A 16,342-nucleotide genomic window follows, 5' to 3' on the forward strand; every position below is an offset into this window, starting at 1 on the left:
CTCCATTCCCATTCTACATTACTGTTTTGGCTCACAAGAGACAATGGTGAAATTAATTTGCCTCTTGCTGTGATCACAACTGACATTTTATGCTTTTGGGGGGGCGGGCACGGAGGGGGAGGCAGAGGATCTGAAGCAGGCTCCGCACTGACAGCAATGAGCCTGATGGGGCTTGAACTCATGAACCGGGAGATCATGAGCTGAGCGGAAATCAGACGCTCAACTGAATGAGCCACCCAGGTGCCCCTCACAAATGACATTTAAAAAGGTAACAGGATTTATATATTTTGCACAACTTAACACTATTGCAATATTCCACTAATACAATATATAGTGATAATTTAATAAGAACTGTCACCAGAAATCTGTGGGTCAGGAATCCGGGGAAAAAATGACTTACTGTGGTGATGTCTTTCCGAACGCAGTCTCAATAATTGAGCAGAAACAAACCTACGTAAGAATGCTACTCCAGTAAAAATGTAAATACATAAAAGCAAATAATCAGGGATCAGTTTTGCCAATTTTATTGAACCAATAAAATTCCTACTAATAACAATGAAATAAATTTCTGCAAGTATAAATGTGATACAGTTTAACAAAACCCATTGTTCTGTACCTATAAATAGATTTTCAAAATGTCATAAAAAGTGCAGTTATGAATTGTTAACATGTTAATACACAGTTCCTTTATTTCAAATGTGTTTGTCTTGACTCACTAACAGTTCCTTCTGCATCTGTTCAAATAATATTACCCATCCCTCCAAAAAAAAAAAAAAAAAAGCCATTAAAGCACTAGAATATTACACATAAACTGATCCATTCAGGTCAGCTTTAGTCAGAATTGTAAAATCAGCAACATAGGAAAAATAAAACCTACTTATACATACAAAAAACTTTCATGGGTTCTACAATCTCCTTAACTGCTGACTCTGTGGAGGGCATAATAGTTGAAAAGGCTTATATGGTTAACTACCTTAGACTACTACATCTAGAGCAGGGTCTGGTTTGCCAGAACAAGTTTAAAGTGGCTGTTTATCAAGTTTGCTATCTTCAGAATTGAAACTATAAATATAAGACCGCCATTGGACGCTGAAAACTGCGTGAATCCTAAATTGCATCAATGATCTATTTGATAAAAGCTTATTCTAATTGAAAACCTTATATAGTAAGAGACTGATATATATAGCAGTCTTAAAGATCATGTCATCTGCCTCACATTAGTCCAAAGTCACGTGCTTCGTAAAAAAAAAAAAATTACAGTAACAAAGCACAGGACTACAAAGGCAAAACATCACAGCTTCTGATTACACTGAATAAAAAGTACCAAGGAACGCAAAAGATAATTCTGTATTAATACTGATGAATTAAAGAACTATAATAGACGTTTCACAGCATGCTACATATATCGCTCACAACTTAAGGATAAAATGATGTCTAAAATTGAAAGTCAAGAAGTTGGCAATCTGATTTCATGTGCAATTCAGCTACAAAGTCTTAATATATACATTCATTATGTAGCTGCCCTGCAGAATCAGGATTTAAAAAAAAAAAAAAAGATTTCAAGTTCAAATCCTATTTCATAAGCTAAAGGATACATCCAGTTCTTCCATGACCAGGAAAGTTATTTTCAGGTTCGAAGGAGCTAATCCAAGAAGCAAGGCCATGTTCCGAGTTGACCTGACAAGGTTCTTTTTTACCTTGCTCAAACTGTGCATGTGGATGGGACTATTCTATTAGCATGGAGATGATGCCGAACTGGCTTGATTTGCTTCCTGTGTCTGTCTTATTTTGAGTTGAAAAGAGTACATATGAAGAGAAAGAGGAAGGGAAAAATCGTATTTTCTTTCCAGAGAAGATATGCGGATGCAAAGAAAATATGTGCACGAGATAGAGAGTTTGGATCGCTTGCCTTGATGAACACGGGTACCGGTGAACTCTTACCTTTCATTTTAGAGAACCAGTGAAATTCAGAAAGGAGAAAATAGTCTCTCAATGTTACAAAGGAAACGACTTGGCTACCCAACTGATAGGTTTCCTTCATCCTACCTTTGGGTCCTTCCTTCTAAGATTTGGAAGTCGGCGGAAAATGTGTAAAGACTGATTAAGAAAGATATCTGCTAAATGTCATGGTGCATACACTTAGCTAATCAGAATTCATGAACAATACTTTAGCATTACATACCAGAGATTCTGTCCCTTTGATCATCTTTCTGTGGAAATTATACATTCATTTCTAAGAGGTTAGGCTGAGGGGTGCAAGAAAATAGACTGTTTTAGCAAAATTTATACACCAAAAATTATATTTATCGTACTTAGACTCACTAATGTTTGATGTTGTCCTATAAGCTAGAGGTAATATGGGGTGTTTGTTCTAAAGGCTATTTTATAGTATGCATATCGTTACCTCAAAGATTTCCACAAGCACTGAAAAAAATCAGATATTCCTTCTTCCCCCACCCCTGTATTTTTCCTTTGTTAGTTCTGTACTTCATGGTGGTGCAGCCAGAATTAACTTAAGCTAGAATGAACCCTTCACGACATACGATTTTGCGAGAACCATCCCTTCGGTCTCCATTATTAAGTGTCACTTCTCAATGAGGCATCGATTCACTCCTGGGAACCTTAAAGGCATCTACGAGACTCTGCCGTCAGGTTGGGTTGTTCACGAATGGAACGTAAAGCATTCAAATGCCACCACAGACTGTATTAATCTACACTTCCAAACAGGGTGGTTCATCACCGGGTCAGCCAGCCATCTGTAGATGAACATGCCCCGTGTTAGAAACCGGACAGAGTCGTCAGCCATGAACAGGGTGCACACTGGCTGGAGAGGAAGAACTGTGTTGTTGCTTCTTCTGTGCACTTGTTCCTTAAGGACAGTCTGGATATACCCGAACTGCAGCCAGCCAGGGGAATAAAGACTACAAAGTCAGTGCATTCCCTTCTCACCCCATAGTACTTTTCTCCCCCGTGGAGAACACAAGGTAGGAATGGGGGCTAGAAGCCTAGTCTAATCCAGGAAAGCTTGTTCAAAAACCCTTATGTACCCAATTGTGTGGTATTTTATCTATGTTATATATCAAATGGGCTTCTGCGATCCAATGGGACCACCTCAACACTCTTTATCATACGTCCTTCTCTTAGAAGCGTGTTTCAAGGCCCAAGTAACGACACCCATGGATATGCCAGAAATTGCCTGTTTCCCCGAGGGGTTACACATCAGTCTGGATTGCTAGAGAATTGTTCATTTACATTCAAATAACTTGGACTAACACCAGTATTTATTACCTAATATAGATCCAGGTTAGGGTGGTAACTCAATCAATCACTTTACAGTCCTGCTAAATGCTAAATTCTGCATGGTAGAAATAGTTCCATTTCTGTATCGTGTATAAATATAAAGACTTCTACTTTGATAGAAGGCAAAAATCTTCTAAGATTTATTAAAATATGGAAGTAGCATTACTGAACAACAGAGAGTGAATCCATGAAAAGGTTGGATACTCTGAATTTATAGGCTCTTTGGGGATGAGGTAGAGGCAGCCGGGAAAGGGTATTCGAGTATGGGATGGACAGGATTACACTCGGTGCTGCATAATATCTGCTAGGGTGTCTATGGAGAAGGTTAGCCGACATGTCGCTGGATGACTGGGGGGATGTAGAGGAGCGGGGACAAAGTCCTATTCTTAACGAGTGGAGAAAAAGGAACTCAGAAAAGTAAATGCTGGTGACTATCGGCAGGTGGCTGGTGATGTTTGGTTTGGATTGTGAAGAGGCCTTCAGACCAAGATGGGCTGAGGGAAGGGGAAGATGGCGAGCATGTAGAGGTTGAGGCACTTGGGGGAAGAAAGCAGGCAGGAAAGGGGGGACTGAATGCAGATAGGAACTCCCACGTGGGAATGTTCCTTAATATCAGGCGCACGATGCTGAGGATGGCCACACTCGAACGTGCCACGCGTTCACTGAAAACCTTCTCCTTCCTCACAGGGCTCTGCCTCCACCTCTAGGATCCGTTTCACCCCAGCGATGTTTGTTCTACTTCTCACCTGAGCAGACACTACTAACTAAGCCAAATCAGCGTGGACGTAGGCTCCACACACAGGGGGGCGTTGCAGTTCTGTGGACTGAGAGGGATACATTCATGTTACAGTACTGCTCTGAGGAAAGACGACGTCATTTGATTCTCTGTCTCTGGAGGGATACGATAGGGAAACAGATTAAAATGACGGCCACCGAGAATAGGTTCTGATTATACAAATTAGGTGACTTAACACTCGATCCGAACTGTGGGGCCCCGTGTCTTTCAGGGTGCTGTTGCATTATACTACTAAGAAAATTTCATATACTATTTATACAACGTTACTGTTGCATACTTTTTACTCCATGCAAGACCGTCTATTTGCATAAAAGAAGAAAAAGTCCATTAGGTAAAGAGAAGAGTTTAAGGTCTTGCTTTCCAGAGGGATGATTTAGAATTGTCTTCAAAACACAACACAAAACGAAAACCTCATTTTACTATCACAGTGCAAATCATTCTTATAACATGCACTGAAATTAATTTTTGTCCCCGATGAACCGGATTTACGAGTTTAAAAGAATCTTACTTTCACACATGCATGCACTCTGCACTAAAGTGGTGAACTACTTTTAAGTATAGATCTTTGATTGTTTGCTGATCATTTTATTTTGCTGCGGCCTAAGAATCTAGGATTTTGGATTAAAAAAAAAAAAAACACAAAACTCTGTAAGGTGGAAAAGGAAAAAGCTGCTGTAGAATAATGTGATTTAGTTTTTAGAAGAATTTAAAATCCTTAGGGGACTTCCTAACAATTAAAATAGGGGCTCTGGTTCAAATGTGATTTTAATATAAAGCTTCCACTGAGTTTTCTGTTTGAAAACAGCCCTGTGTTGCTCTGCCATTGTTTGGGTTTAAAGCCATAACTAAAGGCCAAGGCCATGGCCCAGATTCCACATTAGCCATCTTTTATTGTAAAAGTACCCCGGGGGCGCCTGGGTGGCGCAGTCGGTTAAGCGTCCGACTTCACCCAGGTCACGATCTCGCGGTCCGTGAGTTCGAGCCCCGCGTCAGGCTCTGGGCTGATGGCTCGGAGCCTGGAGCCTGTTTCCGATTCTGTGTCTCCCTCTCTCTCTGCCCCTCCCCCGTTCATGCTCTGTCTCTCTCTGTCCCAAAAATAAATAAAAAACGTTGAAAAAAAAAATTAAAAAAAAAAAAAAAAAAAAAAAAAAAAGTACCCCGGATGGGACAAAGATTCTTCCTGAGACTGAGACAACATACTTGGTTCAAAAAGCTAAAGAAGGTAATGAGTGGTCTCATCTCAGCAAGCCTCATTTCCTCTGATTATCAAGGATCCATCTGAGGAGACGGAAGCTGAAGGATCCAGGGGGCCAGGTGCCTGGCCAACCCCACAGTCAAGGGATCGGTTTACAGATCAGATTGACGTTCAGGTGGGACAGTCTTTATTTAGGTATTTCCTCAGGTGATCTGAGAAATTAAGAATTACAAGGGAAGCCGGGAAGTAAATAGACATCAACCAGGCAGATTATCAGTGGCTTGTTAGACTAATTTCAACGTAATAAGCAACGAAGTTAGAGAATTCACAGTCACATGTGCTGTTTTTCCAAGTACACTTGCACATTTAAGTTTGGCACAATGTGAGCCCCAAGGTGGAGGTTAGCGTATCGTATAATCATATCGTTACACTAATTGAACCAGATATCTCTTTGAAAAATATCACATTTTAATATAAAAAGCTATACTATAAATTACTACATAGTAAATTCAATACTCTGAAAAAATACCACCCTGGAAAACCGCATCAGAATTTCAAGTCTGCATTAGAGAAAGTTCACAGCAACCTTGCTGTAAAATGGTACTCATGTTGTGCGTGCTGCGTCTCAGTAGGTGCCCCAGCACCTTCGGAAGTCAATTTTTCTAGGCTGGTTCACTGAGGTTCATAAATACATTGTTTTGTTTTTGTTTATAGTTCCAAGTCAATTTACGTTCCTGATTACTGATGAGTAGAGCAATGCTGAGCTAAAAAGAAACTCTGCTAGAAAAGAGATCTAGTAAAGGCACTAATATTTCCAAAACCCAAACTCCAACTACTTCCATTTCTGGGGTAAAAAAAAAGACAAAAACTAAGTGGCCATTTTCGTTACTTACACCTTGTTTCCCCTTTTGGTCTAAAGCTCATAATGGTTTTCCTGTGACAATTTCTCCTTCTTTTCCATTTTATAAAGATCCTTTTTTATCCTGTAATACAGGTCACCTGCACAATAATACAGGGTTATTAACTGAAAGGATCGTAGTTAAAAAACAAAACAAAATAAAAAACCATCAAGAAGAAAAGATATCCTCAACTCGAAAGTTCTAAGGTTAGGGAAGTCAAATATGCATTGATGTTATCATCCGTGTTTTATCATCTTCCTAAATACTTTCCTTGCAGTTAACAGACATTTCTACATGATGTGATGCCGAATGAAGTCAACATATGGCATATGCAATAAACAGAAGAGATCTGGCATGAATTCTCTGAATGATATCTTTAAATAAACCACCCTGTCTTAAAAAATATTAGTAATTTTTTCCTCACGTGGAAGATTTCAAATGAGATCCCGGAATCTAAAAATGCAGAACCACCTGGCGTTAGTAGGTTTACAGTCATCCTTCTATTTTCTTATCTGGGACAAACTCTAAAAGAAAGCAACCTAATGTATTGTACCAGAAAAGGATAGTGAACGGAAGGGGAAAATGACTTAACAAAACCCAAGATTCTTTCATGAGAGAAAAAGTCCTATACAACAAATAAGTCAGTCTTCGATGAAATCTTTGTGGGAACTCTAATGGAGAATTTTGACTCTATTATTTACCATGAGAAAATGGAGTTGTTTTTAAAAAATTAGCAGATTTGTGAAAATTCAAGTCACCCTTAGTTAACCAAAAAGCGTTTAAGCAGTGTGGTCGTGTCCTACTGGATAGTTGTAAGCATCTCTTAGGCACTTCACTGGTTCATTAACACAATACAAATTAAAGCTAGAAACACATAATGTTGTGCTCTGTAAGGATAGTCTAATCAGGCAACACAAACCGATGCAAAAATGTGACTTTTTGGATGCTTCTTCCTCCCCTAAGACTCGATAGCTTTTTTAAACCAGTTGTCCAAAGAGATTTTTTTTTTTTTTCTGGGGAAGGGGGTGCTTTGGCATTAGGAAAACAATATTGTTCAACCCCAGTAAGGCAAAAGCCTTGTGCAATAAAGAAATTTGAACAAAATTTCTTTATGGCTCTGTTTACAAGGACACTTCTGCAATGACATAATGGGGGGAAAGTTCAGCTGAGTATTTTTTTCCCGACATATTGCACTTTTTTTTGTTGTTGTTGTTGCTGTTCAATCACATTAATGCATAGAAACACAATTGTCACCTCTGAATATTCAACTCCTCAGCCTATTAGAAGAAAAATCATGGGAAAGAAGTTCTAAAAGCTACCAGGAAAAAATACAAGTATATTAACCTTCCTCTGCTTACTGCGATATAGAAAACGCTATGAGAAAAGAAAAACGTGCAAAGAAACTTTTTTGGTCAGTCTTGTGTGGGTACAGGCTTGCGTGTGCCAACTGAATGAGCGATGAGCAGCTCTGTGAGCGCTGATGACTTACATGACTGAGGAGGACTGTTAGTGATAGAAAGGATTGTGCATAATTCTGCTTTTAATATATACATCTGATACGGAAAACGGAAAGTTCTGTTTCAGAAGAGAAAGAAAAGAGCTGAATTTGGCATTTCAGTAGCATGCTATAGAATTCATCATGATTAATTTCACATTAAATTATGGACAATGGCTGTATCACATTTCACGTTATCGCCAATAGCAGTAAAAAAAAAAAAAAAAAAAACCCAAAAAACAAAAACAAACAAACAAACAAAAACCACAAACAGTGCCTGACAAATAATCTCCTGGGGACACAGATATGTGTCCTGTGAGCAGCTTAGTTCAACAGCGCATGCTTCTCCTCCACCAGATTTAGGACACAACGTTAAAAGTTTAGAATGGCCAGAAGAGGTCATTCTTTGCTGAATTCCAATATCTGAAAAACAATCACTTGAGCAGATTGTAAGCGCTTTTCCTTATTCCAAAAAAAAAAAAATAATAATAATAATAATAAAAAAAAAGAAAGAAGGAAATAAAAGGATACACATACATACAAACCCAAAAGCGCTGAAGTTAAGCATTAATAAACCAGGTTCGTGATTTATGATCAGTATCCAAAACTCCAACTATAAAACAATGCAAAGTAGTGCTCCTCAGTATTATTTTTGCAATTGTTAGTAATGTTAAGCATCAAGAAAAATAAAACACATCATTGCACATTACAGCCGCCAAAGAGAACGGCTAAACTTTGACACTAGAGAATTGAATAACTTTTGATGCCCATCACAAACAGCTTCTGATGTATGTTCTTGTGTGAAAAGGTCTTTACACACATACGACGTTTTCGCTGGGTGATGCTTCAGGTCAAATGCCGAGTTATGGCACGAAGGGCATAAAGAAGTTCAGCTTGCATCCGTGCTTCCATTAAGAGCAAATTTACGTGAACCTAGAAACGACAACGTTAGCAACTTAGTGACCATTACAAACAACTGGAAAAATGTCCTTTTTTTTTTTTTTTTCTAACAGACATTCACAAGGGTTTGTCCTGTGTACACAGACCCACGTACAAACACACATGCCTCGGCATATCTACGCGTGTAAATGATGGAACGCTCGTAACAAAACTGTGTCTATAAAAGACAAAGGGATCTTGTGAGTGGCAAAAATGACCTCTAAAAGTCTTGAAAGTACCAAGCATTATGTCAGAATGTACACGATGTGTATAAAGCCAATCAATCTTCTGGATTACGAAATCACATTATTTTTCAATTTTTCAATAAATTGCAACTTTCTCTTCTTCCAGTTGTATGTGGCTAAAAATCAGCTCTACATTTCTCAGAGCCTATGTTCAGTCCTCGGAAAGCTTTTAAGAACATTTCTTCCTGTATACTTGGGAAGGCACGGAAGTGAAAACCTGAAGCTTACGGCAGTTTGCAATTACTGTCTGGTCCTTGTTAGATATGTGTACCTTCCCTGGAGTCTTTCGGATACAAGCCCCTAAGTGTTGCGGGAGACACACATTAGCTGATAGATTAAAATTAATACCAATGCATTTTTCAAAACAGACTACAAAGAAATGTGTCTTGATATTGCATTTATTTTGATAATGTTCTACGGGTTAGGGATAGTCTCTTGACGAATAAAGGGAATTTCTAGATACAACCCAGTAAAGTAATGCAAACATATAAATAGGGCATAAAGATCTGTCAAGAAGAGATACAGGCAGGGGCGCCTGGGTGGCGCAGTCGGTTGGGCGTCCGACTTCAGCCAGGTCACGATCTCGCGGTCCGTGAGTTCGAGCCCCGCGTCAGGCTCTGGGCCGATGGCTCAGAGCCTGGAGCCTGTTTCCGATTCTGTGTCTCCCTCTCTCTCTGCCCCTCGCCCGTTCATGCTCTGTCTCTCTCTGTCCCAAAAATAAATAAACGTTGAAAAAAAAAATTAAAAAAGAAGAGATACAGGCAGTAAAATGGGTTATTTATCGTTGTGTGACTGGCCCAAAGACTTCATAAAATCCGTCAGGTATGGAGGCCATAACATTTTCTGTCAAGGCCACAGAGTTAATTAGTGAATATTAGGATCCTAAATGGATTTTCTTACTCTCAAAAGCTGGGAACCTGTGGTGTAAATGGGAGATTCTTGGACTTACAGGTCAAAACGATCTAGGATTTAAGGCCAGTTCTTCTCCTACAATGTTGGTAAAGATCCTTAACATTTATTAGATCTTACGTAATGATTCCTATGTATTTCATCCAAAGAAATATTCTTTTTTTTTTTTTAATTTTTTTTTTTTAACGCTTATTTATTATTGAGAGACAGAGCACGAGCATGGGAGGGGCAGAGAGAGAGGGAGACACAGAATCTGAAGCAGGTTCCAGGCTCTGAGCTGGAGCACAGAGAGTCTAACATGGGGCTCGAACTTGTATTAACACTTTCACGTGCAATTTTTCACAGTCCTTCCTAATGATAGTGGACACGTGTCTAAGGCACACAGAACGTGCAGTCATGCAACGCACCTTTTCTGAGTGCTTGAACTGACGCCAGTAACTATCATACATGCGCTTGGTAGTTCTCTCAGGATAGCAGGTCACTGTCTTAATGTAAACCTTCAGGCTTCGTTCAAGTAGTTGATTAACTTCTCCGTAATCATAGTCATCATACCTACGAGCAGGAGGACAACAGTTTTATAATGACAAAATCAAACTTCTGGTTTCTCAATTTGCCTCAAGAGAGGTTTATGGTCTAGCACTTAAATGCCAACAGCTCATCAACTAACTGTTCTAACAGATATTCACTGAGTGCCTCTTATGTGCCGTGCGCTTTGCGTGTCCTCTTCTAGGTACTGGTGATACACTGATGAACAGACTGAACAAAAAAATCCTTGGTCTCATGGAACTGAAATCCTGTTGGAGAGAAAAGAGGGAAAAAAAAAAAAAAGACAAGCACATAATATGTCAGGTGGTGCTAACCGCTTCGGAGAGAAAAGGAAATTGGAGCCTGTGGTAGGAGGAGCTGCTGATTTTAGGTAGGGTGGCTGACATCTGAGCAAAGGCTAGGAGGAACAGGGCACATGTAAAGCCCCAAGGCAGGAGCCGGGGTTCCAAGGCGGAGGGAGTTAATCCACTGTGTCAGATGCCGCCGGCTGATCAGATCAGATAGGAGCTGAGCGCCTAGCACTGGGAGCAGCCAAGGAAAAGTAGGATGAAGAAAGGATTTTGTTTTTAAAGATCAGAGAAGGAACAGCATTGTTTACATACTAACGGGAACGATCCAATAAACAGGGTAAAGTTGATTTTGCAGGAGAGAGAAGGAAGAATTTTTACTTTTTTTTTTTGTTTTAATGTTTATTTGTTTCTGAGACAGAGAGACAGAGTGTGAGCAGGGGAGCAGAGAGAGAGGGAGACACAGAATCCGAAGCAGGCTCCAGGCTCTGAGCTGTCAGCATAGAGCCCAACGTAGGGCTTGAACCCACGAACTGCGAGATCATGACCTGAGCTGAAGTCAGACGCTCAACTGTCTGAGCCACCCAGGCACCCCAAAGTTTTACTTTTAATTACAGTTGACAACCAACTGTATTGGTTATAGGTGTATGACACAGTGATTCAACATTAATGTATTTTACAAAATGCTCACCACAAATGTAGTTACCACCTGCTACCATACAAAGTTATTACCATCTTACTGACTGGATTCCTTGTGCTGAACATTACATCATCATGACTTACTTATTTTATAACTTTAAGTTTTACCTCTTGATTCCCTTCACCAATTCTGGCCTTCCCTCCACACACACACACACACACACCCCCGCCCCCCTCCCACCATCAGTTTGTTCTCTTTAACTGTCCGTTTCTGTTTCTTTGCTTTGTTTTTTAGATTCCACATATAAGTGAAATCATATGGTATTTGTCTCTCTCTGACTTATTTCACTTACCATCATACCCTCTAAGTCTATCCCTGTTGTCACAAATGGCAAGATCTGATTATTTTTTATGGCTGAGTAATATTCCATTGTATGTATATACCACATCTCCTTTATCCTAGAATAGGGATCCTAAATGAGAGGAGATGAGATTTTGTGCCCAAGTGCACAGGGGGACAGTTCATCCATAATACGAGGGAGGAGACAGCAGAGTAAAGGGACACAGAGGCAGACAGGAGGGTAAAGGCAATAGTGGGAGGTTGTGGGATTTCTCTTCTATGTTTTCAGTTCATTTTTAACCTCAAAATATGCTTAGTTAAACATATGTATTCAAAGATTTTTATCTGAGCTTTTTTGGGTAGTATCCAACAGGTAAATATAATCACCATAACATATGTTATTTAGTGTCTTGAATACAGTTTATCATAATTGAATTAAATTGTTAGTATTTATTTTTCTTAATTAGGTAGATATAATGTGTGTGTTTCAAAATGTGATGGTTCTGTGATAATTTATTGTCTGGACTGGTCAATGAGCAAAGAGCACAGTTATTATTTACCATCACAATAGTGTCTTCTAGGTGGAATGCTTTACTCTTAGATGTTTCAGGAAAATTTCTGTAAATTAAAACTACAGAAGATACTTTGCTCAACAAATTGCAGTCTAATTCCATTCCATAAAGGCTTTCTGATACTACATCAGAAAGGATACAGTAGAGTCAAGTTGAATGTCTTCATGACGGCGAATCTTCTCTTTTTGCAAATCTATCTCCATAAACGCCTTCAAAACGCAGCTCAAAAAGGCACATTCTCCCAAAAAAGCTTTCCTGATGAGCCCATTCAATCTCATTCGCTCATGTACTCACTGTTCTCTCAATGCCAATTTTCTAAAGTTAGAGGCCATTAATTTATATTGACTGATGGTTTCACTTCAGTGTTCTCCTATGATCTTTACGAGGACACAATCTATCCTACTTTTATTTAGACCCTAATTACTATTCTTTTAAAAATAAACAAACAAACCAACATTTATGACAGTGAGCTAAAGGGACATAATAGATGGTTTTTTAACTCCCTGATTCTTACAGGAAGGGTTCTTAAAATGAGTCTGAGCCCATCCTATCCCCCGATGATTACTGATTTTTTTCCCTCCTCAATAAATTCTTATTATTGTATTTACAGGTACATGCTAAGATTCCCCACAGTTAAACAAAGAAAGATGTTCTTCTCTAAAATGGAAGGAATTTTTAAAAATCAGAAGTCCACAGGTAATATTCTCTCCCTAGTACTATATAGCGTTGAAGAAGACAGAAGCGAGGCTCAGGCCAGAATTTTCATTTAGAAATGTTCCAAACTGTCTGGACAACGAACATACCTGATTCCAAACATACAGTGAACATAGTTGAATAAAGCTCTGCGCAGCATGGTGGTATCAACGTCCTCGTGGGTGGCCATAGTGTTATAGGTGAGATTGTAGACCATGCGAAACTTCTCATCAAGAAGGTGTCCAATGTCAGAATAAAGTCTGTTCACCAGGGAGAACCCATGATTTTCCCAGGTATAGTCCTAAAAGGAGAAGTTGTATCCAGTTGCAAAATGGTCACTCTCCATTTACACTGTGTATTTTTATTAAATATAATTACTGAAGCAAGTACGTGAACGTATTTCAACTCTAATTCTAAGCTGACAGCTCTACGAAGAACCTTTCACATCGGTCTGTAGATGAGAGTGCCTCCTCAGTGGGGACCACGGTTTGACATGTTGGGATGAACTCTGGCCACCTCCTGTAGTCAGGTAGGATGCAAACGACACCCTTATCTGGAAGAACACCTTCCAGAATGCTGGAATATTCCCACGTGACCAAAGCTGCTCAGTGACACAATCAGCAGATCACGTGGACAAGTGCCAAGGAGTCTGTCTTAATTCAAACTTACACTCTTGTTAGGAGCCATATCGCTATGGTGGCTCCGTTTTGTAGGCGTGGGAGTAGGGTGGTGCTTGAGCCCAGAGCTACCGGTGGGTGGGTGATCTTATTACAAAATGCCATTTTATTATAAATGGAACTTTAATCGCTTGATTTCCTCCCTGCTCCTCTCCAAGAAAAACAAAATGGTATGAACATTATACAATTACCATGTAATAATGCAAGTAACTGAACAAGACAGATTCCTTTCGCTTTCTCAGAGGGGGAAACATAGAAATAATAAAATAATAAGCTGTCTACTGGGAGATCAAATTAGACTAGGCTAAAAACAAGGTTACGTAAAAGGATTTACGGACTCTATCAAAATGACCATTAATTTCTTTAGAAGTCAATGGATTTACATTTCAACATTTCACAGTTAGAGGACAGTATTTATTCTCTAGTTCCTCTGAACGAAAGGCATCTTCTACCTGAGCTCGGAATGTTGGCAAATGCTCTTCTCCTCGTCTGGCAAAGTCCTCATACCCAAAACCAGGGTCTTCAATGTATCGGGAGACATCAGATGTTATAACCATGTCATCTTCAAAATCTAAGGGCAACAATGAACATTCTAGTATAAAGGAAACTATACAGATCAATGCAACTGTTCCATTTCCCTCCACCTTTTAGCTTTTCCATGGATTTCTGAAGTGACAATATTGACTTTACGGCTTAAGTTTTGGATACAATTTCATTACCAAAACAGAGGCAATCAGCATGTAAGTGTAGTTGTCTGGGCGAGACAATGACTACACTGAAATATCTAAGCAGCAGTGGCAAAGGATCAATACACTAGTTTTACTAGCGCATATAAATGGAGTATAAAGCTTAAACGTTATTTGAACTCAACGCGGGATGAAGAGGGAAAGAGAGGAGGTGAAGGGAAAAGACCACTTCAGTGGAGCTTAAAGTTAAGGTAGATTTTGTTAAAATTTGATGGTGTTTCATCTGGATGTGTGCGTGGTAAAAATTAGTGCAGTGTAGTTTATGATTAGCTCACCAGCCGGCATTTATGGAGAGGGCCTCGGAAGGGAACTCAGCAGGGAGGAAAGTGGCCTTTTTGGGTACCACTGTTATAATTCTTAGTTGACTTGGGTGCTAAAACAGGAAGATTCAGTTTGGGAAAATTCACTGAGTTTTACACCTAACCTATGTGTGCTTTCCTGTGCATGTGGAGATAAAAAAAAAAAAGCTTGCATGCATCATAGGAAGTAAACAATGTGTTGATGAGATTGTGATTAAAATATTATAAACGTGGCATTCAGGAAGATAGACTACAAGAATCTTTAAGACAGCTGGCTTCTGCATACTTGATAAGAGTAAAAATTTACCACTGAAAAATTTTATTTCATTTTTTAAAGTTTATTTATTTTAAATAAGAGAGACAGAGAGAGAGAGAGAGAGAGAAAGAAGCAAGAGAGAATCCCAAGCAAGCTCCACACCATGAGCATGGAGCCTGATGTGGGGCTCGAACTCACAAACCAGGAGATCATGACCTGAGCCGAAGTCAAGAGTCAGATGCCCACCCAACCGAGTGCTACCCAGGAGCCCACCACTGAAAAATTTTAAATGCTCAGTGCATGTTCATTTGGTGTAAAAACAATTCTCTTCTAACTCACTTTTTTTTTAGGTTAGTCTGTCTTCATACTTTTTTCCGATTTCAACCACTGAAAGGGAATGAGCTACCTTTATTTACTACCTTCTACTCTAGAAAGTGAACATGCTCTTTTCAAAATAAGAGAAAAAATACTCCTTCCATGCAAAGACCAATGTTTTCTTATTACGTTATTTTAATCAGTATCAAATAAATCTAATACTTAATAAGTAACTAATAAACAAATATTAAATAGCTCCTAAAACAATTTGATGGCATAAAAAAACTAATTCTTAACCAGACAGTCTTGAGAAGCTTAAATAAACAAGGGCAATTATAGTAATGCATCCAGAAGATGTGGTCAATTAGTACTGCCTTCATTATCTTTAATCTCTGTTCTTTTGTGAAAATCCTAGCAATAATTATTCTTTCCTTACAAGCTTTAACCTTTCCTTAGGTCACTGCCATGGCCTAATGGGTGCTTGATAATGTCAGGAGAGATCAAGCATCCAGGCTACCCAACTTTGGAAATATTAAAATTCTTACCTAACTTCTTTATTATACCAAATGAGAAGAGACTGGCATTTGTTGAGGACTTACTATATACAAGGTACTATGCTATGTACTTAGTATCTATTTTTTGTTTGTTTGTTTCATTAATGCAAAAAGAAGTCCCTCCTTAAGAAAAAAGTAAACTAAGTGTCAGTTACACCACTGTCAGTAAGAAATACCATGCGGATTCATTTAGGAGGATGTGGAAAACTTGGAAACCCTGGACTACGTAATCTGATCTGAAGCTTTCAAGTGACTTTCCGTTTTCTAAAACAAAATCTCAGACTTATCCCTCGCCCAACCCACAACCACTGCACTGTCTCCTCCTGTTGCACAACTCTCTTCGGGTAAATGGAAATACTTTGAAAATGGCATTTTCGATCCTTTATCTCTTAACATTTACGATTGATGTTAGGCTTTCCTTAAGTCAGTCCATCACAGACTAATCAATAGAAACGAGGCAAAAAATTAAAAATTTGCAGCGATCACTGCAGTGCTAGGAAAACGAGAAGTTTTGTGGGTTGTGAAGTAAAATCAAACCAAGAACAGTGAGTGATAACTAAAGTGTGTAAAACAGTTTCTCTCCTGACGTGATCCTTCCACCCACACTGCACAACCAGTTGGGTTTCATTTGGCAAATACC

At 39.1% G+C, this 16,342-nt stretch overlaps 1 protein-coding gene across 1 annotated transcript in view; it reads right to left on the bottom strand.

Moving 5' to 3' along the window:
- Positions 1-5,455: 5,455 nt before the first annotated feature.
- The window catches only part of SESN3 (sestrin 3), a 68,844-nt gene continuing 57,957 nt past the window's right edge, over positions 5,456-16,342 (bottom strand). Inside the window, exons 7-10 of the mRNA XM_086678609.1 lie at positions 13,985-14,103; positions 12,966-13,156; positions 10,186-10,330; positions 5,456-8,618 (exon numbers count right to left, since the gene is read on the bottom strand). Of these exons, the coding sequence (XP_086534735.1) occupies positions 8,532-8,618; positions 10,186-10,330; positions 12,966-13,156; positions 13,985-14,103 (542 nt within the window). The 3' untranslated portion in view covers positions 5,456-8,531. The remainder of the gene's footprint in view (positions 8,619-10,185; positions 10,331-12,965; positions 13,157-13,984; positions 14,104-16,342) is intronic.

The sequence above is a fragment of the Puma concolor genome, chromosome D1 (genome assembly GCF_028749965.1).
Source record: "Puma concolor isolate L17-30 chromosome D1, mPumCon1.1.hap2, whole genome shotgun sequence".
In the NCBI taxonomy this organism is placed as follows: domain Eukaryota; kingdom Metazoa; phylum Chordata; class Mammalia; order Carnivora; family Felidae; genus Puma; species Puma concolor.